The sequence below is a fragment of the Colossoma macropomum genome, unplaced genomic scaffold (genome assembly GCF_904425465.1).
Source record: "Colossoma macropomum unplaced genomic scaffold, Colossoma_macropomum, whole genome shotgun sequence".
Taxonomy (NCBI): Eukaryota; Metazoa; Chordata; class Actinopteri; order Characiformes; family Serrasalmidae; genus Colossoma; species Colossoma macropomum.
The window spans coordinates 26,557,987-26,584,376 of record NW_023494807.1 but is presented as its reverse complement, the minus strand read 5'-3'; the positions used below and the strand labels follow the sequence as shown (position 1 = coordinate 26,584,376).

Here is a 26,390-nt window from a genome sequence, read left to right as displayed (position 1 = left end):
ATTACTTCTTAATGTAGTCATCTGGAAGCTGTAAATGCCAACAGCAGCTTTACAACAAAGTACTAAAGTTATGAATCTGTGGTATGTGAATACTTTTTAGTATTTTTTGAATGTTTATGCTAATGGATATACACCTTTTTGTTCAGATGTATAAGTACAAAGTCAAAAGACATACTCTGTGTTAATGGACTGAAGTGGATACATGCACTCAAGGTAGGGCTGGGCGATAAAATGATAACGATAATTATAGGCGATATAACTGTCCTCGACAGAACAATAAGAAATGTTCAATAAAATATCGATATAATACACCATTCTCACACCTCCACGTTCTAGCGAAAGCCCTGGTGGCGTTTTCTACTGCAAGGAAAGAGACACTACTCTGCCGTCACCAGGAGAGGGCGCACTTCAGAGTTTTTTCACATGATTAGGGAGGGAGGGGGCGACGAGTAAAACGGGTCACCAAATATACTTTAGCAACGGCTGAAACGCGGAGTTATACATTCCCTGTTTGAGTGGAGCGACCGGCGATCTGTTCTCTTGTGACCAAGTGTGAGTGACGAGATAAGTGGTGTAACTGTACTGACCTACAGCGAACTCACCTTTCTGTACTTCCTAACCAGCTTTAGCAGCGTTAAATCATGTCTGCTCCTCACAACTACAGCACTGTTACAGCGCTCGGACAGTCATATTTAAGTATTAGTGCATTCACAAGCAACAAAAGTAAAAGAAAGAAGTGGGATCATGCAAGATACAGCACTGATTTAAACAAAAGTAAACTGAGGAAGCTGTGAGGCATTGGAGAGCGGGAGAGCGCTAGCTTTCCAGGCTAGCTGTTTTTAGCAGCTGGCTAACTTGAAGCAGCGCTCCGTCAGTCGCAGAACACAACGAATTGATGATACTGTAGATCAAACAAGACACAAAAGCACCGCTTTCAGTTTAAACGTACCTAAAAAGAGGACTCTGTTTGTCTGGTGTTGATATATTGTGGTTCACCCCTCAAACTACTATAGAGAAACCCAGTCGTCTGCTAGCTGGTGTCTGAATACTGTGATATGCTCTGATGTGATGGGAGTGACGGCAGAAAGGCGGTGTGATCCATCACTGACGTGCCGAACCAGCTAATGTTTGCTGTTCGTACTAAGTTGATGTTGTTGAGAAACTAAACAGTTTAGCTCTGTTGTTGGCCACTTGTTTAGCATTTGTAATGGGATAGCCGAGCGCTCGTCACAAGACAGCTAAAAATAACGTCTTCTTTCTTAAATTATGACTATTATAAAACTGTGACCGTGCTTTTCCAGCTGATAAAAACAGCTCGCCAGACACTTTCTCCCACTCTCCCATGACAGATTTGTGAAATGTTCCACTGTTTGAGTGTTTGTCAAGTTCTGACCATAAAGGATAGTTTAAAACCACAATTAACCACTTGGGAGCAAAAATCAGCCTTCAAACTTGAAAGAAATAATGATTTGACATTTATCGTGATATGTATCGATATTGAACGATATGAATTTTGTTTATCGGGATAACATTTATGGCCATATCACCCAGCTCTAACTTTATTAAGCTATATTAAATAATAAACACAAGTGTTTGAAAACTGGCTGACCTTCCATTTCACTCCCTTTTATAAGACTGTACTGGCATGCCCTCGTTGGCACTGACTGAACAGTCATTTCTCAATAATTAGTGTGCGTCAGTCTAGAACATCTCCAACACAGGAAACCCACCTTGTATTGTGTCTGTGTAGGTGTGGTGAGAGTAAGTAATGATACAGTCTAATTAATGATTAACAGGAGTGAATAAGAACACACTGGGATTCTACCTCAGTCACTTCCGTCTGAAAATCAGGAGGTATTAAGGAGGAGACTCAAGTGCAAGGGTTATAAATAAGCACTTCCTTATTTCTCCTATACCGTAAAATACATTTGATAAACTTACCAGTAAGAGGTCCTGTCCATCCTTAGGTAAGGGTTTGGGAGGTCCTGTGTAGTTACAGTTGTACTTCTTTTCCGGCAGTACCGTTGAGTTGCCACACTCTCCATACCAGATACAATGCTGCGCCTGGGCCTGAAGAGATAATGAAGAACAATATTAGGAAGAAGAATTTTAACCATTTTTTCTATGTGAAAATCAGTATTTTTAAACAAATAGTATTTGAATAAGAAAAAAAAAACTAAAAAAAAACCAAAAAAAAACAAACAAACAAAAAAAAAACAACAACATTCGCTTATTGTGTTCAGGTACCAAAAAGCAATGCACGTCCTCATTCGGTTGACTTTTGTGATTTAATATACTAAAAGCTGGCCTACAGAAAAATAGATCACACAACGACACTGCACAAATGTGTCATCTTTCTTTATATATATAATATATATATATATATATATATATATATTATATATATAAATAATATATATATATATATATTATGACTTGGAAAAAAGTCTGGTTCCATTGACTTACATTAAAAGTAAAGTGTGTTTTTTTTCCTTCTCCTGTAAAGTTACCATTTTGGAGATACAAGGTTTTCTTCCGACAACAGCGATAGCTCTGCTTAGATGGCGCTTAACTTGACGTGCAATTTCAACTCCTTCAAATACCCGATTATGTAAATAAATACTGATTTAAATTTTGATAACTGCAGATTTGAATAACCACAAGTTATACAACATAAGACTGAAATGTATATTCAAGTATATTAGAGTAATATACAAAGTGCAAGGTTAAAGAATATATACTGCATGTCCAAAAATATTCATACTCCCTTCAATTAGTGAACTCAAAATTTAATATTTCTGCATAACTAATTGGTTAAGATGCCAACAAAGTCATTCAGAGTGGTTTGATGTGAAATGCTCTGTTCTAGAGAAACTTAATTGCTCACAGTGGAAGTGATAGGAACCAAAAGTCTGAAGAGTTTATTGCCTCTAAAAGCTCAAAAAGCATGCAATGAAAGCAGAAAGTTATTACATGAAATGGCAATAAACACGCTGCTTGACACCTGATACAGAGTTTTTGTTTTTTAGATAAGATTTTGGCCTAAAACATTTTTTTTTCCCAATTTATTCATGGTGGAGAGGTACATGCAGGGTGTTGTAAGGCAAAATAGACCCTGAATTTTTCAGATTTACCTCTAATTTACCACCATCGGCATTATATATAAAAACTCAGAATGTGCAGGTTTGCACTGGCAGTTTTGGATAGAAAATAAAATGCAAATATAGCCACTGCAGGCACGGTAACCCCAGGTTCCTATCACTGCTGTAAAGAATCAGTGTTTCTGCACAATAAGCTACTCCACATCAAACCACTCTGAATGACTTTTACATCCAAATGACTGAATTACGCAAACAAATTTGACTAACTGGTGGAATTCCCTTTTAAGGTCTTTTTTTTTTTTTTACAATCTCAATAGAAAACCAGTGACCAACAGAACGGGATGTGCTGAACCAACGACACATGAGCCCTGAGGTCTCTTTTTCAGGGCCAGATGTGATCTTGTACTGAGAATACATGTTTGGGGACAACCTGTAAAACATTTGGTGCTGCGCTTAAGCAAAACCTGCCTCAAACAAGGAGACACCCCCTCTAAAACCTGGCCCAAACATCTCTAGTCTGTGCTCTTTTAATGTCTGGAGTACAACTGGTAACACAAGCAAAATAAGCCAGCTTGTGAAACACTATCATTACCCAACAGAACTGTTTTTCTCAAGAGGTAATGTTGATTTTTATCGCATGTAATGCGTTCTCCACACATGCAACACACATCCATATGCTTATTTGGAGTATTTGGACTTTTCAGCCATGCTAACTTACATCCATGTGTAACGACAGGCCTGTTGTCTGTCAATGTTGATGAGCACACCAACGTCTCTATCACACTACAGGCCCACACCTTCACAATGTGTTGGGCTGGTTTAGAAATTTCACACTCAGTGCGTTCTCGCCCTAATAAGTCCTAAAAACTCATGGTTTTTCCCAAAAGATCCTATCTGGCCTCTTTATAGTCTGCCAAGCATTGTGCTGTGGAGCAGTGGAACTGTATTCTCTGGAGTGATGAAGCTCCATCCAATACATTTGGGATGAGTTGGAGTGATCCAGAACTGACCATCCAACATCAGCACCTAACCTTTCTAATGCTGTTGTGACTGAATTAAATCAAATCCTCACAGCAATGTCCCCTCATCTAGTGTAAAGCCTTCTCAGAAGAGTAGAGGTTGTTACTGCAGCAAAGACTGGTTAGTTACTGGTTAGAAACTCCCTTTAAACACCCTTGATTTCAGAAGAATCGCTGGACGAGGAGGTATCTACAAACACTTGGATGCATAGTTTACATTCTGGACAGTGAATATATAGACACTAATAATATGAACAATAAACCACAAGAAATCAAGAACTAATGATCACAGACAATTCTTCTACAGGTACCTAGGAGCACAGAATCATCACGCAGGCTACAGCTGTGTTTTGTGGATGTACAGCAGCAAGTCATGAGATTCTTACCAGTCCTTAAATATTCATCGGTTCCTTATATCATTTCCTCTTTTACACCTTAATATTTATGGTAGGAGTTACTACCTAGAAAATAACACTAGGATGGCCTTAGTAACACTCTGGAGTTCTTCTTTTCTGACGCATGAAGTCAGTTGCGCAATTAGTTTAAAGTTTAAGAAAGTTTATTTATCTTCAGTGATTCTCACTCCTAGTTCAGGGATCTCATACACTGTATATTAGCAGCCTATTCTTGGTGCAGAGAGTTGGGAGTTGTGTGGACTGAGTGTATATTTTTGGACCAGAGTATGTAGCTGTTAATGCTGTCCCAAATACCTGGAGCTTCAGCAATAATAATCAGTGAACATTCAATCCCCCTGGCGGGGCGGGGGGACTCATTCAGGAAATCCACGTCTGACGCACTTGTTGAAAGCACATCCACGGATTCATCCGCTGTAAAACCCGAATCTCCAGGCTAGCTGCATTCCTCACAGAGTGGCTTCGCTCTGTCTACCAGCCCACAAGCCCCTCTTGAGGCACCTGAAGGGCAACATCGCAGCCCTAGTGAAAGTCTGGTAAGGCGGGGCACCATCTGCAGGTGCGCTGGGAATACATGCTGTTAGAATGACGCTCACTGCTGTGAGTGAGCATGATGTCAGGTGTCCAAGCCAAGATTTTTTACACTTCCACATTTTAACAATGAGGTTAAAACATGCAAATATAGAATACGAATGTACTGACAAAATGTAAGCTTATTCTTTCCATTTGAAACCCTAATTTAAAAAAAAAAAAGTTAAGACACTATGCAAAATTGTAAAAGTAAATAAATAAGTAAAATAAAAACAAAACAATCACAAGTAAATTCTGTCTGACCCGTATTAAATTTAAAACAGTAGACAAATATGATATTTGATGTTTTACCATTATGAACTTTTCTTTCTCTCAGTTTTTGATGTCTGTAAATGTTTATGTAGCAGCATCGGCAGACGGGGTAAAACAAATATCTGCATCGGCCCAGAATTTAGGTTTATTGGCCCTACCTCAGCGTTTATTCATTCATTTTATTTATTTATTTATTTATTGACTTTTCTGTGCTTCTTTAGGGATGTGAAAGCTGGACAACACAAAAAAAAATAGTGAAAATATAGGGACAAATATTAATGCCTTTAAACTTTGGTGCTGAAGATGATTTTCACCAGTACCTTGGACGGCACAGAAAACAAACAAATGGATCTTGACCAAATCAGGCCTCACCTCCCACTTGAAGCCCAGATGACTAAACCAAAGCTCTTATTTTGGAAATCAGAGAAGAAACAGTTCACGAGGGCAACCATCAAGAGGAACGGAGACAATCAGAGATACGCTGAACAAACCACTAAGAAGCCTAAAGACTCAAACAAAAGACAGGATTGTTTGGAGAAACACAATCCATACAGTCGCCATGGGACTGAAGCAACTTGACAGCACTAGCTAAGGGCCTCCAAATTTTCAGTTCGCAAGATCCCTGATGAGCAGCGGAGGGTAATAGTAAAATCAGAAAAGCCCTCAAACAGGGCATGAAGAAAAGAACTTTGAACCCAAGACTCAAACTAGGAACCCATCCTGCTGTGGGTCACAACAAGTAGCAACAAAGCCTTCAGGAGCTTCCGCTGAAGTGTGCAGTGCAGGAGATGCTGTGGACTGACAGTGAGAACCGCTGTAAGAGTGTAAAGACAGCCTTGTGATTCCTATTTAGAAAGAGAAAACTGGGCTGAAACGGAAACCGATGACTCAAACTCAGCATGTCATGAGCAACCTCTCTTCTCAAAAGGCTGACGACAACAGTGCAGCAGCAGGGCTTACGAGAGCGCACTGATCTGCATGTTTTCCTTATCTAACCTTGCCTTTGCATTGGAATCTGAAAAGGATGCATTCCACAGACCTTTCATCACGATCTCATGACAGGAACGTCCTATTTTCCTCCAGAGTAAACCTGATTTAGATTAGAAGAGTCAGCATTTCCATTCTGGTTTCTCAGTATCTACAAGCATACTGAAAGTGCTGGGGGTGTAAATGTCCATTCAATTAGATCTGACGCCTTAAGACAGTTTCAATGCACAATTGTACTCTTAAAAAAAGATGGTTCTTCAAGGGTTCTTTAGTACAGGAAAATGGTTCTGTACAGAACCATGAACAAAGAACCCTTTGCATGCTGAAAGGATTCCTTGCACCATGAAATGGTTCCTCAGATTGATTAAGAATGTGCTATAGATGGTTCTGTATAGAACCTTTTTGAAAATTGCTCTATGTAGCATAAAAAGGGTTCTTGCTATTGTTGGTACACAGCACCACATATATAACACGTTCTCCACCAATGTGAAGAACCACTTCATGATGCAAAGACCCCTTTCAGCATGCAAATGGCTCTTTAAGTGTTCGTGGTCCTATATAGAACCATTTTCTTTACAAAAGAACCCTTGCAGAACCATCTTGAAGAGGTACTGTTTATTTGATAAGCTAAAAATAAATAAGAATCATAATCAAAAATATTGTGCAATTCACATTATGTTTCATTTTTTCTAAAAGCATAGAAATGCTTAATATTTGCAGAAAAATACCATATTTAAGTTCTTCTCTATACAGTGTCAAAAACTTTGTTATATCAACAAAACGTGTAATTTGACAGGGGGTGTTCAAACCTTTGAATACAACTGTACAAGTCTAAAAAGCACAGTAACAAAAACCACCTGTTAAATTAATAAAGGATTACAGAGAGATCATGTAAAAATGCATTCAAGCCTGAGCAACTCGTGTGGCGCTTATTCTGAACTTTCACAGCCTCGTACCTTCGAAACTGTGCTGCTAACGTACACATGACCCGTGTGGGGCACGACCGGCTTTTGTTGAACCAGACAAATCACACAACATGCTGTGAGAGCAGGAGTCTATTAGAAGAAGTGACACTTCTGAGGCCCTGAGTCTGAGCTGACTCAACTTTACCAGACGCTGTGACTTTGCTAAGCTTTGCATGATCTAAGCCTGTGCATGTGATCGCAAGCTGAGCCATTACATACAAAACACAAAAAAGACTGGGCATACAGCTCTGCTGAATCAGCTTTTACTCCCGTTTGTCTCTGTGCTACAGTGGAGGAAAAATTCTTTCACACAGACCTCATTCACAAAACTCAACACCAATGGAGATGGTGATGCTGCCATATTCATTACTGCTCTTTAAACACACAGCCGACATCATCTGCATGTCTTATTACAGTGCCGGTCTCTATTTCTGCTGTTTTAATGTAGTATTTACTTTAAATTAAGTGGAGCTTAAGACTCTCTATGATGCTTTTGTAAATTTTGTAAATGTTTTCCTCTCTTTTTGCCTCTTTTATACAAAATGTTCCTGAATTTCAGTCAGTGAGGGCAAAAACAGTCCCTATTTAAAAAAAAATGAATAAATAAAAAGATCATTTTCTACTCTGGATGGAGAAATTCTTCCCAAAATGTGAGCTTTGTGCAGTCGACAAGACAGACTAGCTAATTCTTTACTTCTCTTATGTTGTCCTTCCACTGGCTTTAATACAAAAGTCGACATGATGAAAAAGCACTGCGCTGCACCTCAAAACCACAGCATTGAAATAAAAGGTTTTCAACCAGTGAATTAGTAGGGATGTGCATTCTGACTAATTCTGATTTTCAAGCGTTTGTAAGAGTTAATAAGAAGATATTTGGTTCGAATAAAAGTTTTAAACAGTACAATACAGTCCAATTGCATGATATACATTCCATATTTTGCAGGAACTGTTTGTGCTTAACGACCAAAATCAACCATGTTAGAGCACTGTAACCATCCAGATACAGACACGAGAGCAGCCCACGCTGTAAGCAGTTAAGGCAGTAAACGGTGTTACTCAGCAGAGTAAATGTCGACACTCCCAACCACTAGCTCTTCTAGCTGCATGCTAAGCTTGTTTATGCAAAACAGCAAGATCATCACATTCGGTCACTCAGCTGATACGCGGCTGATCTATTTCCCTGACCTAAATTTAATCAATAAAAAAAGTGAAAAAACAATATCATACTTTTAACTGTCTATGAGGAAAACATCAGGCGTGTTATGCACTCATGATCAGGAGGTGTAAATAGTAAATATATCCGATGACAACATATTTAGAACTGTTTGTGACTAAACAGTGATTCATCCTGGTTGCCAGAGTGGGTCAGATTCTAAATACAACTAAAAAATGCTCTATGGTGAAATGACTACTGCTGCTGCAAAATCTAGAAAAGTATACGACCACTACTAATAACACCAACAACAACAGTAATAATAGTCCTAAAAAGCACATGGGCGTTTGGTTGCTACAGATTGGTCTAACTCATCTACACACTTAAAAAGATGGTTCAAGGGTTTTCTTAGTAAAGAAAATGGTTCTATATAGTGCCATGAACACCCAAAGAACACTTTAAAGGGTTCTTTGCATCGTAAAAAAGTTCATCAGATTGATGGATAATGTATTTTATATGGTTCCACACAGAACCTTATTGAAAAGGGTTCTATATAGCACCAAAAAGCATTCTTCTATTGTTACAGGCTTGACATCCTAACAACAAAAGAGCCCTTTTCGGTGCTATATAGAACCCTTTTCAAACAGGTTCTATGGGGAACCATGTACAGCACATTCTACATCAATCTAAAGGACAATTCAGCAATGCAAAGAACACTTTAATCATGCAAAGGGTTCTTTGAGAGTTCATAGTTCTATATAGAACTATTTTCTTTACTAAAGAACCCTTGAAGAACCATAATTTTTGTGTACAGGCAGCTCACAAACTCATTAGTTTCATCAGTTTAAGTTTCCCCTCTTAAAACTTAAGGTAATGCTGTTGGTCTGAAAATGGGCCCAATCACTGCTCGCCATCAAAAACACCTGCCTTCAGATCAGATCAGAAGGTTCTGGGTTCAAATCCCAATCTGAGCTATTGTTGCAAAAGAAGGGCATGCCTGTAAAACCTCCTCAGCAGTTAGCATGACGTAGTGGGTAACACTGCGGCCTTCACATGGTAGACCGGGGTTCGATTCCCCACTCAGGGAAGCACACAATGCTACACTAATAACTGTCCTTGGGCTGGACTCCTAACGCTACACGCTCCTACTGCTGGATTTGTAAGTTGTATAAAATATTGGAGATACAAATGTAAAACGATTAATCTTTCAGATCTATGTATAACACAGTGATTAGATTAATTCTTTTAGTGCCAAGCAATACACTGTTTATACTGGTATACTTGTATGGGTGTCACACAATAATATTGGTTTTAGCATTAACAAAAACCTGGATAACTGCAATATAATGCGTACTGCTGGACTGAGCAAACAAAATCCACAAAAATAAAAAGAGAAGAAAACAGAAGAAAGCAGTCCAGGCTTTCAGGTCTGTAAGACATCCTTTAAGCCCAGAGTAGCAGCTCTCAGCCCTGATACTGTGGTAATATCTTGATATTTACATTATCTATACAGCTAGGCACTCCTTATTTTGCCATTTCTAACAAAACCCTGTGTATCACATATAAGGCCCTAAGGCAGGGGTGCCCAAACTTTTTTAAAAGAGGGCCAGATCATACTGTGTCATAATACCCGAGGGCCGAACTATTATTTACAAATGATTCAAAATATTATTATAAGTCTTCAAAATATCAGCGCATAGAAACTGAGCTTTCTGTGAGCTACTGTGTTTCCTATCACTGCATAAAAGATGCATGAGGCTTCTTTTATTGTTGGATTGTTCAATCGGAACAGTCTGGATCGATAAGCGCTTATAATAAATAATTAAATTGTTTAGGAGTAACAATACAACATCTGATGTATTAATCATAATCCTATTTGTGTGTTTACTTGTTGAAAAATATACTTTGTGAGACAAACTAAACAAAATTCTATACATTTTTGGTTTTGTTTGATAACGTTCTTTACATACCAAATAAACACAGCGTAGGACTTTGGACACCCCTGCCCTAAGGCCTCCTCTTCACCTTCAGTATAAAACCTTGAAACCAAGCTACTCCTTACTGACTGATAAATCTTTTTTAAAGGGGAATTCCACCAATTTTTCAAAATTCAGTCTTTGTGATGTAGTCATTCAGAGTGGTTTGTCTAAAACCTAACCTACACTGGTAGCCAGTTAAATTCTGCACTCAGTATAAATATTACTGACATATAAAGCTCTAAATAGACTCGCCCCTCAGTGTCTGAATGAACTATTAGTACCTAGAATCAGTGAAGTTACATCAGTGCGTAGAGCCTTTTCATACAAAGCCCCCCAGCTTTGGAACAATCTTCCAGTCAAGTGTTCGGGACTCAGACACAGCCTCAGTCTTTAAGTCTAGGCTAAAACCTACTTGTTAGGCCTTTGTTCATTTGTTTATGTGATAAAAGGTGCAGATCTGGGGGTTCATGGACATAAAGTCTTACAGTCAACTGCTGTCGTCCCGCTGCTCTCACGCACTCACTCAGGTTTGTTGACAGTGGAGCGGAGGGGTGCTGACATCTCAGGGAGCCCTCATGCCCGTTACCTTCTGGCTCTCCCTATTAGTTAGACTGTAAAAACTAGACCTGCCGGAGTCTCTGCTGCACTCTGTTACACTGGGTACTGTAATAAGTCTCTCTTAACAGAACTAACTGTTGTGTGTTTCCTTTCCAAGCTGAACAACTAAAGCAACTGTCTGATGCTGTTGCTTCATCTGCCTTGATCGGGTGCCCACTGCTTGCCCGTCTTCTGGACCTATTTGACCACCACGGAGCTTCCTGCTGTACAACGCTGGGCAAACCTCACCTGCATGAACTGACCCTCTTGATGATGCTGCTGCTGCATAGACTCGAACTATTTAATCAAAGCCATTGCTTCTCCTGCTTATCGCCTTTTTCTGCATTTTAATATTTTGCTAAAGTTTTGTTAAAACTTTATTTCCTGTTCACATTGATATTTTGTTATTGTTTTGCTATCCGGTGTCGACCAGAGGTTGATGCGTTCCCTTTTTGAGTCTTAGTCCCTCTCAAAGTTTCTTGTTCATAGGGAGTTTTTCCTTGCCACTGTTGTCACTGGCTGCTCACGGGAGCTTGGACCTGGATTTTTTCCCTGTAAAGCTGCTTTGCAACAACGCCTGTTGTAAAAAGTGCTACATAAATAAAACTTTGACGTAAAAAGGTTCATTGTAGGGAAAGTTACAGACTCTGATTTCTTCACAATCATGATTATAGGAGCCATTTACCAACCACCAGTGAACCCAGACGTGTCTTCTGAGTTTATATATGTAATGTTGACGATAAAATAGTCACAAATCTGAAAAAAAAGATTTCTTTGGAGACTATCTTGCTCTGCATGTACCCCATTCGCCATGAACAGATTAAAATAAATGGATTTAAGTCACAGCTCTATCGCAAAACTAGCACAAAACAACGTGTCAGACATCAGGCAGCATCCATCTAATCATTTCATGTAATAACTTTCTGTGAGGGAGGTTTTAGAGGTGGACGTCTGGTTCCCATCACCACCACTGTGAACATTTCTCTCTCTACAACAGAGCATTTCTCACCAAACCACTCCGAATGGCTTTGTTTACATCTATGTAATTGTGTAGATTTCCTGAAAAATCGGTGGAGTTCCCCTTTAAGTGGGCAGGAAACAAAAGTGGAAAAGCAGCTCCTTCCAGTGCTGCTCATCTTAGTCACTAATTTGAGTCATGATGGGCTAGTCCATGAGGGCTATGACACGCTGAAGTATCGGGCTAATAAAGGACCTTAAAGCCCAACGTGACACCTAGAAGCCATTAATGTTGATGAAAAGAAAACCACAAGCAGAGAAAGCAGATTATTTACTGTAGAAACTGTTTCACGGTTAGAATATGTGGGTCAAACTGTGGCTAATAGCCTAATAATAGCTTATTAGAGAAGAGCACAGCAGAGCCACGGCCCAACGGCGAAGACCAGGATTAAGACAGACAGAGAGAGAGACAGAGAGAGAGACAGACAGACTCTTGGAAAGTCTAAGCTATAAAGTTAGCTTGGTAGGTCATCGAATGAGAAAGTAAAAGTAGACAGCTCATACATACGAAGCTCAAGTTAACCAGCTTATTCTGAGGAACTTCCCGTTCCACCTTAAACGCTCAAGCTGTTCCATTCTGCAACTGTCGCGCACTTAAGGTGGACCGGAAAATTTGCATGAGAAGCTGGTCAATGAAGACTTCAGCCTCGGGTTTTGTATGAACTACTCGGATGATAGGAGATATTTACACAGCTCTGTTTGGCTCAGCGTTCATTAGGCTATCTCGGTGATGCTAACTGGATTAATTCTACCCTCTATTTCTGGACTCCTGTCTTCCTAACGACGCACTGAGCTAACATTAGCTCACGTTTCTCACGCCACTGTCAAACGGAACACTTTTAACTCGTTTAACGTGCTTTTACTGCGCTGACAAATACCGTAGTTACCCAGACAAACTGAAAAAACAGCCGCACCAGCTCAGCACAACCAAAACAGCCTCGTAGCAGAGAACATAACAAAGTGAGTTAGCTAGCTAACTTTAGCTGTCCACCCCCGGCAAAACAAGCGCTCAAAGAAGTTGCCCACCTTGTTCGCCCCAAAAAGACAAACGGCGTATTTATGTGTCGGTTTACGAAACAGCATCGTCGGTCACTCACCCGTCGTGTCTGTGAGAGGAAAATAATAATAATAATTTGAAGAGCCAGCAAGCCGAAGCCGAGGCTTCTCCTGGAGAGAGGCATCTCTGCGCAAAGATAGTGAGAGAGAGCCGAGAGGCGCTGCTCGGTCTTATTTCCTAAAGTCACCCACTGCAGACGGAGCTCCAAGGTCTTCTTCACCCGTTCCAGGAGGATGAAGAGCACTGCGCTCACAGCGCCACCTGCCGTCCACATCGCAATGTTGTGATGTTAATAGTGAACGTATTTAATAATTTAATTTAATAATTTTTCGCATTTCTTATTTGCATTTCTTGCTGAAATAAGTTGATGTTGCTGCATCTTCTACTAATTTAAGGTGCTAGTGTGCAGTAAAACCCAGTACATTTCCACGAGTGTTTATTTGTATACACATTCACTGACCACTTTATTAGGTCCACTTACCTTGTATCTACTCCACTCACTGTGCATTTTTTTCCATATAGGTACACCTTTTATAGTATTACTTTGTGTATATATATATATATATATATATATATATATATATATATATATGTGTGTGTGTGTGTGTGTGTGTGTGTGTGTGTGTATATGTGTGTATATATATGTGTGTATATATATGTGTGTGTGTGTATTCACGTAGATAGATAGATAGATAGATAGATAGATAGATAGATAAACATAACCCATTTATTGCATGAAACGGCAAGTCATAAGAAGATGCATGATAACGTTAAACCCTCGACTATTACTAAACAAAACTTGTGTAACCGGTTTTAAAACCGCTCATTTAGCACTGTTGCCGAGGAGCTGTCCACTTCGTTGTTAGTGACGTCGTCATGTTGTGGTCAGGGAGCGTGTTGATGTTGACAGAGGCGTGCTTATGTTGTTGTCAGGGGGCGTGTTTACATTGCAACGCTGGCATGGCCAAGTAAAGGCGCTCAAAACAACAAGCCTGCACCAGAAGCTGTGAAACAGCGCCATCCAGTGTACTGACGTCCATACTGAAAGTAAAGACGTTTTGGACCTTTTCAACATTAATAAAGACGCTGCGTTGTTTTTTAAGGCAAAGCTGGAAACAACACGCGTATTTTCAAGGGGCAAGTTTTGCCTTCACTGACTGAAATTCAGGGGCATTAAATACATAAACAGAACACACAGAATGAAGTTTTACAATAATCTGCTGTTAAACAATGTTACCCACAGTCATTGTGTCTTATTTCCAAGTTCATATCAATTTAATACATTTATGAAATGATATTTTGGGGATGTTTTTGTCCTTGTTCTTGTGTGTTAAGGACCTTTTATGTTACATTTTATAAGTATATTTCTCCCTGGCTATTATGCTTCCATAGTATATATTAAAAATCACGAATATTTGAATATTCAGCAAAGCTGTTTTTCTGAAGTTTTATTTAATGATATTATCCATGCATGTGAATTCCATAAGAGTTTATTTCTGCTGATATACAGTATCAACATTAATTCTGTGCTACATGAATAGACAATAGTATGTGCATAATAGTCCTTAATGTGCTACTGATATAAACAGCTACTGATATAACCTTATGAACACACAGCGCTGTGCACCCTTCATTTAATCTCCAGTCAAATAGGCCATCAAGTACAAGTTATTCATTGTCAGGAGATTTTTCTGAGAGGATTAGATAGAAGATAATTAGAAACAGGAGTTTTTCAGTATTTATTGTGTCCATCCTACTTTTATTACGGACAGTCCTGCAAAAAAAAAAAAGCAGGAATTTTTTTCCACACCTCCAAAGTTCAGTCTCAGAAGTTGGCTGCATTTTCTGCTTCTCACAATCCAAATACTCCCAAACACATTCAGTGATGTTGAGGTCTGGACTCTGCAGTGGTCAGTCCATTGTTCTGAAAACACCATCAGCTTCTTTGTTTCATTTGCAAATGTTCTTCCTTTTTTCAGAACCTTTTTTTTCAGATCTGAAGCAGCTTGATTTTCTCCTCTCTCTCAAAGATGAAAGCTTTAAGTGCTGTTTATCTGATGGGGGCAGTTTTGGTGTCTACCAGGTGTTCCAGGTGGTTGTTAGGAGTCCTGTTTTCTCTGTATCTGTTTTTCCAAGTATTTTTTTGGAATTTCCATTTTTCACTTCTTTTCCTTTGACTTTCTCCTTCCGTATGCAAAGAGGCTTATCTTACACTATATAGACAAATGTATTGGGACACCCCTCCTAATTATTGAGCTCAGGTGTTTCAGCCACACTCATTGCTAACAGGTGGATAAAACTAAGCTTTAAATTTAGCCTTGCAGTCTCAATAGACAAACACTGGCAGTAGAGTGGGTCGTACTGAAGAGCTCAGCGACTTTAAACGTGGCACTGTCATAGGATGCCACCTCTGCCACACGTCAGTTTGTGACATTTCTGTTCTGCTAGATTTGTCCCTGTCAACTGTAAGTGCTATTACTGTGAAATGGAAACGTCTAGGAGCAACAACAGCTCAGCCATGAAGCGGTAGACCATGCAAACTCAGAGTGGGGCTGCCGAGTGCTGAAACACACAGTGCCTATCCTCTGTTGAGTCACTCACTAAAGAGCTCCAGATTGCCTCTAGAAGCAGCATCAGCAAAAGAACTGAACGTCAGGTGCCTCACAAAAAGGGTTTCCATGGCCGAGCAGCTACACACAAGCCTAAGATCAAAATGCACAGTGCCAAGTGTCGGATGGAGTGGTGTAAAGCACACCGCCACTGGACTCTGGAGCAGTGGAAACGTATTCTGTGGAGTGATGAATCACGCTTCTCTATCTGTCAGTCTGATGGATGAGTCTGGGTTTGGCGAATGCCAGGAGAACATAACCTGCCTGACTGCACTGTGCCAGCTGTAAAGTTTGGTGGAGGAGTGATGATGATATGAGGTTGTTTTTCAGGGGTTGGCCTAGAACCCTTATTTCCAATGAAGGGAAATCCTAATGCTTCAGCACCAAGACATTTTGGAAAATTGTATGCTTCCAACTTTGCGTGAACAGTTTGGAGAAGGCCCTTTTCTGTTCCAGCATGACTGAGCCCCAGTGCACAAAGCAAGGCCCATAAAGGCCTGGCTGGGTGAGTTTGATGTGGGAGAACTTAACTGACCCGCACAGAGCCCTGACCTCAACCCCATCGAACACATTTGGGATGAACTAGAACGGAGATTGCGAGCCAGACCCTCTCGTCCAACATCAGTGTCTGACATCACAGCTCTTCTGGATGAATGGGCAAAAATTCCCACAGACTCTCCAAAATCTGGTAGAAAGCTTCCCAGAAGAGTGGAAGCTATTATAGCTGCAAAAGGGGACCAACTCCAAATTAATGCCTGTGGATTTAGAATGGGATGTCATAAAAGCTCCTGTAGGTGTCCCAATACTTTTGTCCATATACTGTATGTCTCATCTCTTCAGAAATATCTCCTGAAAAATGAATAACTTGTGCTTGATGACCGTTATGACTGGAAATAAAGGGTGATCTCTGACTTTTGCACAGTTCTGTATATGAGAAACAGACTGGCGCTTGTAATTCTATCTTGTGTAATTCTAGTTGTGAAGAGCATGATTCACTGAACCGTGTGTGTGTTTTGAATTAGGGTATTAAAATGTGACAAACTTCATTCCGTAAAACAATCAGGCCATTTTTTCTCATTGTTGACACATCTGGAGCTAACTCGAAGCTTCCTTTCTGCTTCGGAAACAAAGGCTTAAGCTGGACTGAACCCGATTTCCCGACAGATCTGCGGTGTTAAGATCAGCTTAACTGTTGGAGAGAGGGCTCAAAGTGATACAGCCGTCTCATGATGAGCTTAATGCTTTCGGGAAATGAAGTCCCACCCAGACTGATTCACAGAGCTCTGAAATTAGCCATGATTAGACTGCCAGCCAAACTCTTCAGCTTGCTTTGACTGATGTAATCAAGTAAACATCTCAGATAAACCTCTGAATTTAGTCAGATTAAGGCATTTTATTCTTTGTACTTTTTACAAGTAATAATTACAGACATAAGGGAGAAACAATGAGCAGTACTGGCGGGGATGTTTCAACGATGGAGTGGCTGTATTGAAGGGGATTTCCATTGATTTCTCAGAATTTTCTGCATATTTAAATGATTAAGCTGTAAACAAAGTCTCTGATGTAAAACTAACCATGTCAGCATTGTTTACAGTGATGATAGGAACCAGATGTGTGAAGTGCTTAATGCCTGTAGAACCCAGTAATGTAATCATCACTGTAATACAATGTCTTAACTGATAATGTAATATTCCATTATTGGGAATTTAGTGCTTTTTCAGGTTGAACGCATTTGATTTAATAACTTTTTACAGCATTGGGTTTTATAACATTTTTGTCAAGCTAAGTGCAAAACTGGGTCTATTACATTATTGGAAATTATTGCATTATTGGGCCTCTAAAAAACTGCCCCTAAAAGCTCACTCAAATAAAACTATTACATGAAACGGTTATGGATATGCTGCCTGACGTCCGAAGCATTATTTTACAATAGTTTTGAGATAGAATTTTGGCCTAAAAATGTATTTTTAACAACCATTTAATGTGGAGAGGTATAAGCAAAGCAAAATAGACCCAAAACGCAATTTTCTTCAGATTTTCCACCTTTTTTCCATCAACATTATATATGAAAACATTACATATGAAGACATGTAGGTTCAGCGGCTATACTTGTGTTGCAACTCCTGGTTCCATTCATCACCATTGTAAAGAAAAATGTCCAGTAAGTTTCTATGCAATGAACCATTTCATATCACACCACTCTGCATGACTTTGTTTACATTTCCACAGCTGAATTATGCAGAAATTACATAGAAAATTCAGTGAGAGATTTACAAAGGCATCCAAAACCACACACTATACTCTACATACTATACTAATGAATGCTGTTCTGTAGTGAATAAACTTTTTTAGTATGTTAATATGCAGTTTTGGATGCATCCAACAGAAAAATAGATCTTTCTTAAAAGACACTTTGCAAGCTTTAATGATTTTTAGCTCAATATAAAATCCAAGGAGTGCAACGATGCAAAGACACAAGAACGAATTGACAGAGAGTGAAAGATACACGTGACCCTGTACACAGCTTGTATGATACCAAATAAGATACTGTAATAGATGCGATAACACAATCATCATCAGCCATATCTTTCAGTCTTGTGCACGTACCTTTTGTGAGTTGGCCTGCTTCTCCCAGGCCAACAGACACTTCCAGCATAAAAATGGTGGTCAAACTTCAGTGGGTTTAACGCCACCATTTTGTCCTTTATTCACAGCAAATATTCATGGCTCAGCCTCCCGTGATTTGCTGATGAGTCTTCGTAGTGTTTCAAAGCTATACATGCTACACAGCACAGTCCCAATACATGACACATGATTGGTGTTGGTTGTCCTCATCCAAAATTTTCTGAAAGTCATTTTTCTGAAGCATCAGTGTCCTTACATGGTGAGCTTACACACAGAATGTGCTTTAGTCATATATTTTGGACACTGAATGAGGCTGAAATTAGAAGCATCCTTGTCGAAAAGGCAGAGCTCACTTTGTTGACTTAGGGCTGGGTCATTCAATAGTTTTACGGTACCGACCAAATGACTTCAACACTACCAAGTATCGAAACCTTAACATCATTTGAGATCAGATTTCACTACACGAGTGGCCAACGTTATCAGCATCCTTTAGCCAATAAGCAGGCCCGTTCACAGATATTTTTGGGGGACAGGGGAAAAGGGGGCAACGTGAACATGAATTAAACTTGTATACTGTATCATTTATAACCACTTCTCAAGAGATACAGCGTAATCATGTTTCAGAGGAAATCAAATGTAGTGTGAAGAATTTTCCAAAGGCAGCCAAAACACTAATTAACTACCAATGCAGGGATTCTAACCCCAGTCACCAGCAGGCAAAGCCATGACGTTACTCATTACACCATCTAATCACTTACATAGCTATAAGAGCTTCACTAAGTCCCATATAAATCTGTTTTACAGAATGTGACGCTGTCTTAAAGAGAGTATCAGAGTACTACTGGTGGGATTTCCAGTACTGTGGTGATGCATTAGAGGTTGGTACTGCACCAGAGGGGGCGCCCAGGATCAGTGAATCATTTTGAACCCAAGCCAACCCAGAAGCTCTATTCCTGGGGCGAGGCTGAGCCTCATTTGACTGAAATTGATCTTGAAGAATGGCAGAGACAATATAAAATACACACTGACCAAGAGGGCATTTATATAGTCTGAAGGCAAAGGGGCAAGGCTCAAGCACCAACACAACCCCCTGTCCCCCCCAAACCAGGTTTTATCTGTGCACATGCCTGCCAACAAGCATGCGTGTCCCAAAATCTAGACTGGCGATTGGGTGCCTAAATTTCATTCATATACAATGTATATAACTAATGTCAGTGTTTCTTGATTAGACTGAAATCTGTTTCTGCAACTCAGAGTCAACTCTAGGTTAAGCCACACCTACTTTCAGTTCATTATTTAATAGAATTATTATTCAGGAATTGGAGCCAAGGTGTCTGTATTTTTTCGGTACCTAACAATACTGAACAATACCCAGCCTTACTTAGGGCGTTTTCACACTTGGCCTGAACGCTTGGGTCCACGTCCAGGTTCGATTCCAGGCTCGCTTTGAGAAGAGCGGGTCTGTTCTCACACCTTCTGAACTGTGCAATTCTATACACTAAAAATGTGATGAACAGCAGTTGTTGGTGACATGTTTCATGCAAGAACACATGGGAACTGTGTACTTTTCTTGCTTGGGAAGATTTCTTTGCCATCCAGGCTTTGCCCTCTACTTTTAATAAAACTATATTGAAGTTGAGTGGGATTTTATGCATTTACTGAAGAAAAACATGTTGGTAATTCATTCCTGTTGAACTGTGCAACTACAAAATAGAAATATTATATACTTGTATGGGCGACTCTGAATAAATGAAGAGGATAGTAAAGGAAAGTAACAATGAATCGCATGATTTAATTCCCAGTTTTCCAACACGGTGCAAACTGCGCTAGAATTCGCTTGAGGTTTCCAGGTGGCGAGGGGTGAGTTTTGATGTCATTGTCATGGGGCGTGGTCATGTTGTTGTTGTCAGGGGGTCATGTTGTTGTTGTCAAGGGGTCATGTTGTTGTTGTCAAGGGGTCATGTTGTTAACTACACGTACCGAACTTTCTGTGCAAGCATTCTCAGACGTGAAAGTGTGAAAACGCCCTTGTAGTCTAGCTGAAAACGAACAACAAAGTGGTGCCTGAAAAGTAACCCGAAACAACCAAATTCTAGCTCCGCCCACAAAGTCAGAGGCAACGTAGAGCCTTGCAATACAGACAAAGACAACTTTGTGTGGGTCCATTTCCCTCTACAAAACAAAAGAGGCCTGCTAGGTCTCTATTGTAGCTTCTAAACAGTTCCTGTCTTCACAGGAATCTAACCCATGCTAGTGCACCTCCACCCCCATGTATTCTGCGTTCTCCGCAGCAGGGAGGTGACCGTTGGCCTTTGGCTTCACCCCCAGTGGGCAGAAGTCCTGTTGGTAGTCTGGGTTGTCTATGCTGCTCTGGGCGATGAAGCTGTGCCCGTTGGGCCGGAAGTGGCTGGACGAGGAGGGAGAGAGGAGATGAGCCTGAGAGTTGTTTAGATGAGCCTGGGATGTGTTGAGGTACTCAGGCGGACTAATTCCAGAAGAAGCTACTGGGTTTTTGAAGCAGTTGAGGTACTCCTCCTCTGTCTCGTCCAGGGCACCTGTGGGGTGGGCCGCACGTGGTGGGGCTGGGTGCTGATAGTTGGGGTTGGACATGTCTGACAGGATGGCACCGTTCTGCTGGTTCATGTATTCTAGAGAGAAGAACAGATAGAAATTTAGAGAACCTGGGAACTGAATGAATCTAGTGTTAAAGGGCTTTTACACTGAAATGTCTGCATGATTAAATAATTAATATTTACTACTTACATTTAATGATTAATATGTATATATTAATATAACAAAATATCATGAAATATAACATAAAAGCAGCAAAATATGTAGTTTGACCCAGGTGCCCAAACTTTTGCATATAATGGATTTATCGCTATTTTACAATCTTTAACATTACATATAAAAACTCATAGAGACATGTAGGTTCACTGGTCATTTTAGATAGTAAATAAAATGGCTATAACTGCTTCAGACGCCTGGTTCCCATCACCACCACTGTAAAGAAATCTGAATGTTTCTATACAATGAACCATTTTACATAAAACCACTCTAAATGACTTTGTTTACATCCCAATAACTGAATTATCCAGACTTAAAAAATCAGAATAGAATTTCCCTTTAAGTTAAGACCAATGAAACGAATTTAGCTATCAAATAACTGAAAGCTAATATCCCAGCAACTAGCGTGTGCAAACTACATCTTATTTCAGGTCAAAAATATCTTAATTTTGTTAATAATTGTCCCTTCTTTATAGATAATGTACGCCATAGAGTGTCAGAAGACACATAAGCAAATTATATCAGATCACTTGACAGCCTAATGTGGTTTGAGGCAAGTGTGAGAGGATTTAGCGCTGCTGTTTGCATAATGCTAATTGCTAGCTTGTAGGCATACATTACTTACTGTAGTCACATTAGCCTCCAGTGCAAAACTAAAGCAAATTTCAGACTCCAAACATGTCTTGGCTGATCGACTATGTTTGGTTTGAGAGAAAAACTGTGGAAATTATATTTTTTGACAATATTTTCCTTTCATTTTGTTAAGGGAGCATTACATCCATAACTCTGTTGCCTAGTCTAGATGGACTGATAGCTCACACAACAGCCCCATTCTATAAAATAGAGGGTCAGGGGCAACGCCCAAACCTGAACTCAGCGCTACTCACCTGGGGCAGGCTGGAAGTCTCCGTCCAGGAACGGGCCGGTCGGGTCTGGGATGTAGCGCAGTATGACACTGTTCTCTCTGACTGGGAAGAGATTCTGAAACAAAAGTGCAGAGTTAGTACTCAAGCACCACTCATAAACATAAAATCCAACAAAAAATTTTCTATTTCCTAAAACTAGATCATGGCTATTACTTCAGCTACAAAAGATGCACAGATGTCCCAAGACCAATTTAATCCATGTTTATGTCTTACGTCTTGACCCTTGTGCGGTGTTCGTGTTTTTGTTACTCAGTGGTCTGATAGACCCACCACATTACTGATTTTTTACATTACAGCCATAACATTTTATGTAAAAGTACCAGATGTTTAAAATATCACAAGTGGCCAGCGTAGGGTTCTCCTTTAGCAGCTGTAGCCAGTCAGCAGCCTGTCCATGTTGTCCACCCTCACACACACGCACACATATACAAACACATACACACACAGACACACACACACACTAACAACAGGCCATGTAGGAGGAGAACAGAGTGAAGGACACAGCACTTCCACACTTTTACTCCCCGCAGGTTCACCCAACACCACAGGTGTAATATAAATGTGTGGGGGGGTGAACAGAGTGAAGACACTGAAAATGGGTTATTTTATGTTCTTCACAGAAAATGAGCAAAGGCCAAGAATCTGAGGTTAATATAATAATAAATCGCATCATTTTTGGTAAACATTGAAAATGGGTCCCAGAGACCCCAACACCACACAAGGGTTAAAGGTGTATATATATCTTTTTAATGAATAACGTTCATTATTTTTTTTCTCATATTGCTGTATAAGATAATAATAATAATAATAATATTACACACATTATCACGTTAGCAACGTTAGCACATGTGGTAACATTTGCAAAGTAAAACTTGAAAGTTTACGAACAAACCTTAAGTTGGCTTGACAAAGCCAGATAAAAACACTTTAAAATAAAGTTAAAATAGTTGCAGACTGTTGGTTATTTTTAATAACGTATTTGAGTTTATATAGTCATTTTAGGCAGTTGCTATGGAGTTACTAGGAGGTTGCTACAGTGCTTCAGTTTATTGTTAAGGCACTGCTTGGTGGTTGTTAGGTGATTGGTAATGTGTTTCTAGGCCATTGCTATTGTATCCCAGATGGTTGCTAAAGTGTTGTTAGGCCATTGCTATGGTATCCCAGGTGGTTGTTAAGGTGTTGTTAGGCCATTGCTGTGCTATGTGCTATGCGAAAAAAAATTGCCTTTCAATGGACACTGTAAGGGGCACCGTAGGAACACCCCGGGTCAAACTGGTTAAAGTACAAGCAACCTCTTCAGGTACAGGCTCTACAATCCTGCAAAGTTCCATGGTTCTAGCACTAACGCTGTAGGATAAATAGCGTTGCCAATTTTTGCTAACTTTTACAAGCCAACTTAATAACACACAATAGAAAGACACTTCGCAAGGCACTGATCTGCAAGTTTATTAGGTACATCGCACCTTTCATTGGTCATTTTATCTTAAATTAAACATTGACTTAAAAATCAGGTTGCTAAGGTAAACACAGACACGCAACTATAGTAACACGGAATAAACATTTGTACAATGTCAACTAATTTTCAGTGTCAAATTTTAGATCACAGTTGGAGCTAAGATCTGCCGGGTGCCACATCTTCAGGAACAGGATTGGGCACCCCTGCTATCGGTTATTTCTCATGTAGACCACAGGTTCCCAACCCTGGTCCTGAAGTGCCCCCTGCCCTGCACGTCTTTGTGTTTTCCTGCTCTAAAACACCCAGTTCAACTCAGGAAGGGCTTTTTAATTAGCTGCTTTGTTGAGTCAGGTATGTTGGGAGCAGGAAAACACTACAATGCACAGGGCACTGGGTTCTCCAGGACCAAGATTGGGAACCACTAATGTAGACTATCAACATCATGTTAGCAGAAATGATTATAACATTTACATTTCTGCATTTGACCCTTTGAGAATCGTGCATCAACTTTTGGAAGCATTAACTATTTTCGTCAGGCTGCTATGAAAAATGCTCTATAAATAAATCAGCTTATTTCTGGGGAAGAACTAGTATGACTGTTTAAAGTGCAGTACAGAAAATGGCCACATTTGGTGTCCCCAGAACAGTTTCTGGGCCTTTTGCCGTCGCTCACTCACCCCATTCCTGTTCTGGCATGATCCGATGCTGCTGTTGAGACTCTGCAAAAAACAACAAAGACATGGTCTTATTCACGATCTTGACAACTTCTTACATAGAATACACACACATAGAACTTTTGTTGTCTTTTACTTCTTTTTTTACCGAAGTGAATGTCTCTCATAGGTTTTAAAATACAATGTTTTTGTGGTACCACAATAGACACCTTCAAATTCTGACACCTCTATAATTGATAGAGGATAATCATATTTTTCTCTTAATTAAAGGATATGCTGGCACCTGAAGTGATCCTGATTAAAAACAATGAAGAAACGGATGCTGTGAGAGGAAATATGTCGGAAGGAAATGTGTTATGATTTCCGAATCACAATGGCTTTAAGGGGCCAGTCAGATTTTCATTGGCTCCAAGCCGTGCCCATGCAAAAGTCAGAGGCCACTCTTCTACGTGTTTAATTTCGTTCTACGTAAGCTTCCGTTCTCCTAAAAAGAAACCTCACTCCACATCTCAGATGTCCAGTTCCTAGTTAAAGTTTTCTTCTTGTTTGTCTTTTTTGTCTATTTTGTCTTAGTTGTCTTCTCATAGCAGAAGGATGGACAAAAACACTTCTTTTTTCCAGATCTGAGCTTATTTAAGTGCAGTTGATCTGATGGGGTCAGTGTTGGTGGTCTACCAGGCCTTACAGGTGGTAGTTATTTTCTCTATATCTTTTAATCAGTTTTTTGAACTCCTGTTTTTTTAACTTCTTTTCCTTTAATCTTCCTCTTCTTCATGCAAGTGGATTATCTTACTATCTCTAATCTCCTTAGAAATATCTCCTGAAAAATAAATAACATGTACATAATGTCCTTTTTGACTGGAAATGAAATCAATGAAGGGTGGTCTCTGGATTCCCGAATGTCTCTGAAGGGTAGTCAGTATTTTCACATATATGCTACCTGGTTATCTTGCTTTATTTACCTTAAAAGGCTTATCAAAATATTATTCGGTCTTGAACGGAGCAGCTGGATTACGCTTGGGGAGGATACTCAGTCTCAGTGAACTGTCAAAAGAGTTTCACAGTATTGTTCTTAAGCAGCTGCAGCAAAGATCTGTCAACTGTCCTTTTCTTCCAGTCCCAGCCACACTGATCCATTTGATAGATAGACTGCAGACAAGATAATAGCTTGTCTTTTGTGTGCACAGCATAGCTGTTTTAAGCAGAAAGAAACACATTCCCACCCAAAGCCTCCACAGCTTATTAACCAACCACCAAAGTAAAACGCTTCCTTTTCCAAAACGCTCTTTTAAGAAACAAAGGAGAGAAAGAAGCTAACTAGGCTACCATCTGTGACATGAGATCCAGCCCATACATGGCTACAGAGCGACAGCTGTGTTATATAAGCCAATATTTTAGCTAGGGCCCTTTTTTCCCAGTCAAATATTTTTGAACAAGAAGTGTTGCCTGCAAAGGCAATCACACTTGAAAGGCTCAGGGGAGTTTAGTGAGCACTCAGGAGCAGGCAAGGAGCCAAAAAACGACGAGGACACTGAGGCCTGGCAGGCCGTTCAGACGTTTTTTTCACGCGGGGCGCTCATTAATCAGCGGGCACCTGGGAGGAAGCGGAGGTGGTGGTGAGGAGGGGGGCTGGACAGGAGAACAGGAAATGGGCGACTGACGCTGGGCCAGCAAGAAGCAGGCCAGGTAGCAGATCCACCTCTGCAGTTGGGAACTCGTGCATATAATGCCCTGAAGATTTAAACTCGAAGACCTAAAATCCGGTTTCTGGTCCTCGATTTTATAATCACTGTTACTTAACTGAACTGTTGATGTAACTGTTGTAATTGGTTACTTAGTGTTATTCCTACCAGAAATTGCAAAATTCACAACAGGACTCAAGATCTGGATTCGAAGACCTCCACTATAAAGTGTACTTTTAACCTTTGCACAGACTACGTCTTGCTTTTTTCAATATGTTAAATTCAGCAAGTGAAGGATGTGTTTTCACTCGAAAACTAACAAAATGTCACTTGACTAGGGTACTCAAACTTTTGCACGTGTTAAAAATACTGGTGATGCTCTATAAACACTATTATAGACTTGCTAATGTAGTTTTTGACACTTTATGACATACTATCTGTAAACATGGACAAAAGAGCAAAGTTCAGCCTTCTACTGATGTTTTATGTATGGGATGCAC

At 40.0% G+C, this 26,390-nt stretch overlaps 2 protein-coding genes across 2 annotated transcripts in view; both read right to left on the bottom strand.

The window, feature by feature from the left end:
* Positions 1 to 13,334, bottom strand: part of npc1 (Niemann-Pick disease, type C1) — a 45,784-nt gene extending 32,450 nt beyond the window's left edge. Inside the window, exons 1-2 of the mRNA XM_036555781.1 lie at positions 13,172 to 13,334; positions 1,942 to 2,070 (exon numbers count right to left, since the gene is read on the bottom strand). Of these exons, the coding sequence (XP_036411674.1) occupies positions 1,942 to 2,070; positions 13,172 to 13,255 (213 nt within the window). The 5' untranslated portion in view covers positions 13,256 to 13,334. The remainder of the gene's footprint in view (positions 1 to 1,941; positions 2,071 to 13,171) is intronic.
* A 4,366-nt stretch (positions 13,335 to 17,700) lies between these two features.
* egfra (epidermal growth factor receptor a (erythroblastic leukemia viral (v-erb-b) oncogene homolog, avian)) overlaps positions 17,701 to 26,390 on the bottom strand; it is a 93,112-nt gene continuing 84,422 nt past the window's right edge. The window contains exons 26-28 of the mRNA XM_036555782.1: positions 24,212 to 24,253; positions 22,040 to 22,133; positions 17,701 to 21,013 (exon numbers count right to left, since the gene is read on the bottom strand). Of these exons, the coding sequence (XP_036411675.1) occupies positions 20,616 to 21,013; positions 22,040 to 22,133; positions 24,212 to 24,253 (534 nt within the window). The 3' untranslated portion in view covers positions 17,701 to 20,615. The remainder of the gene's footprint in view (positions 21,014 to 22,039; positions 22,134 to 24,211; positions 24,254 to 26,390) is intronic.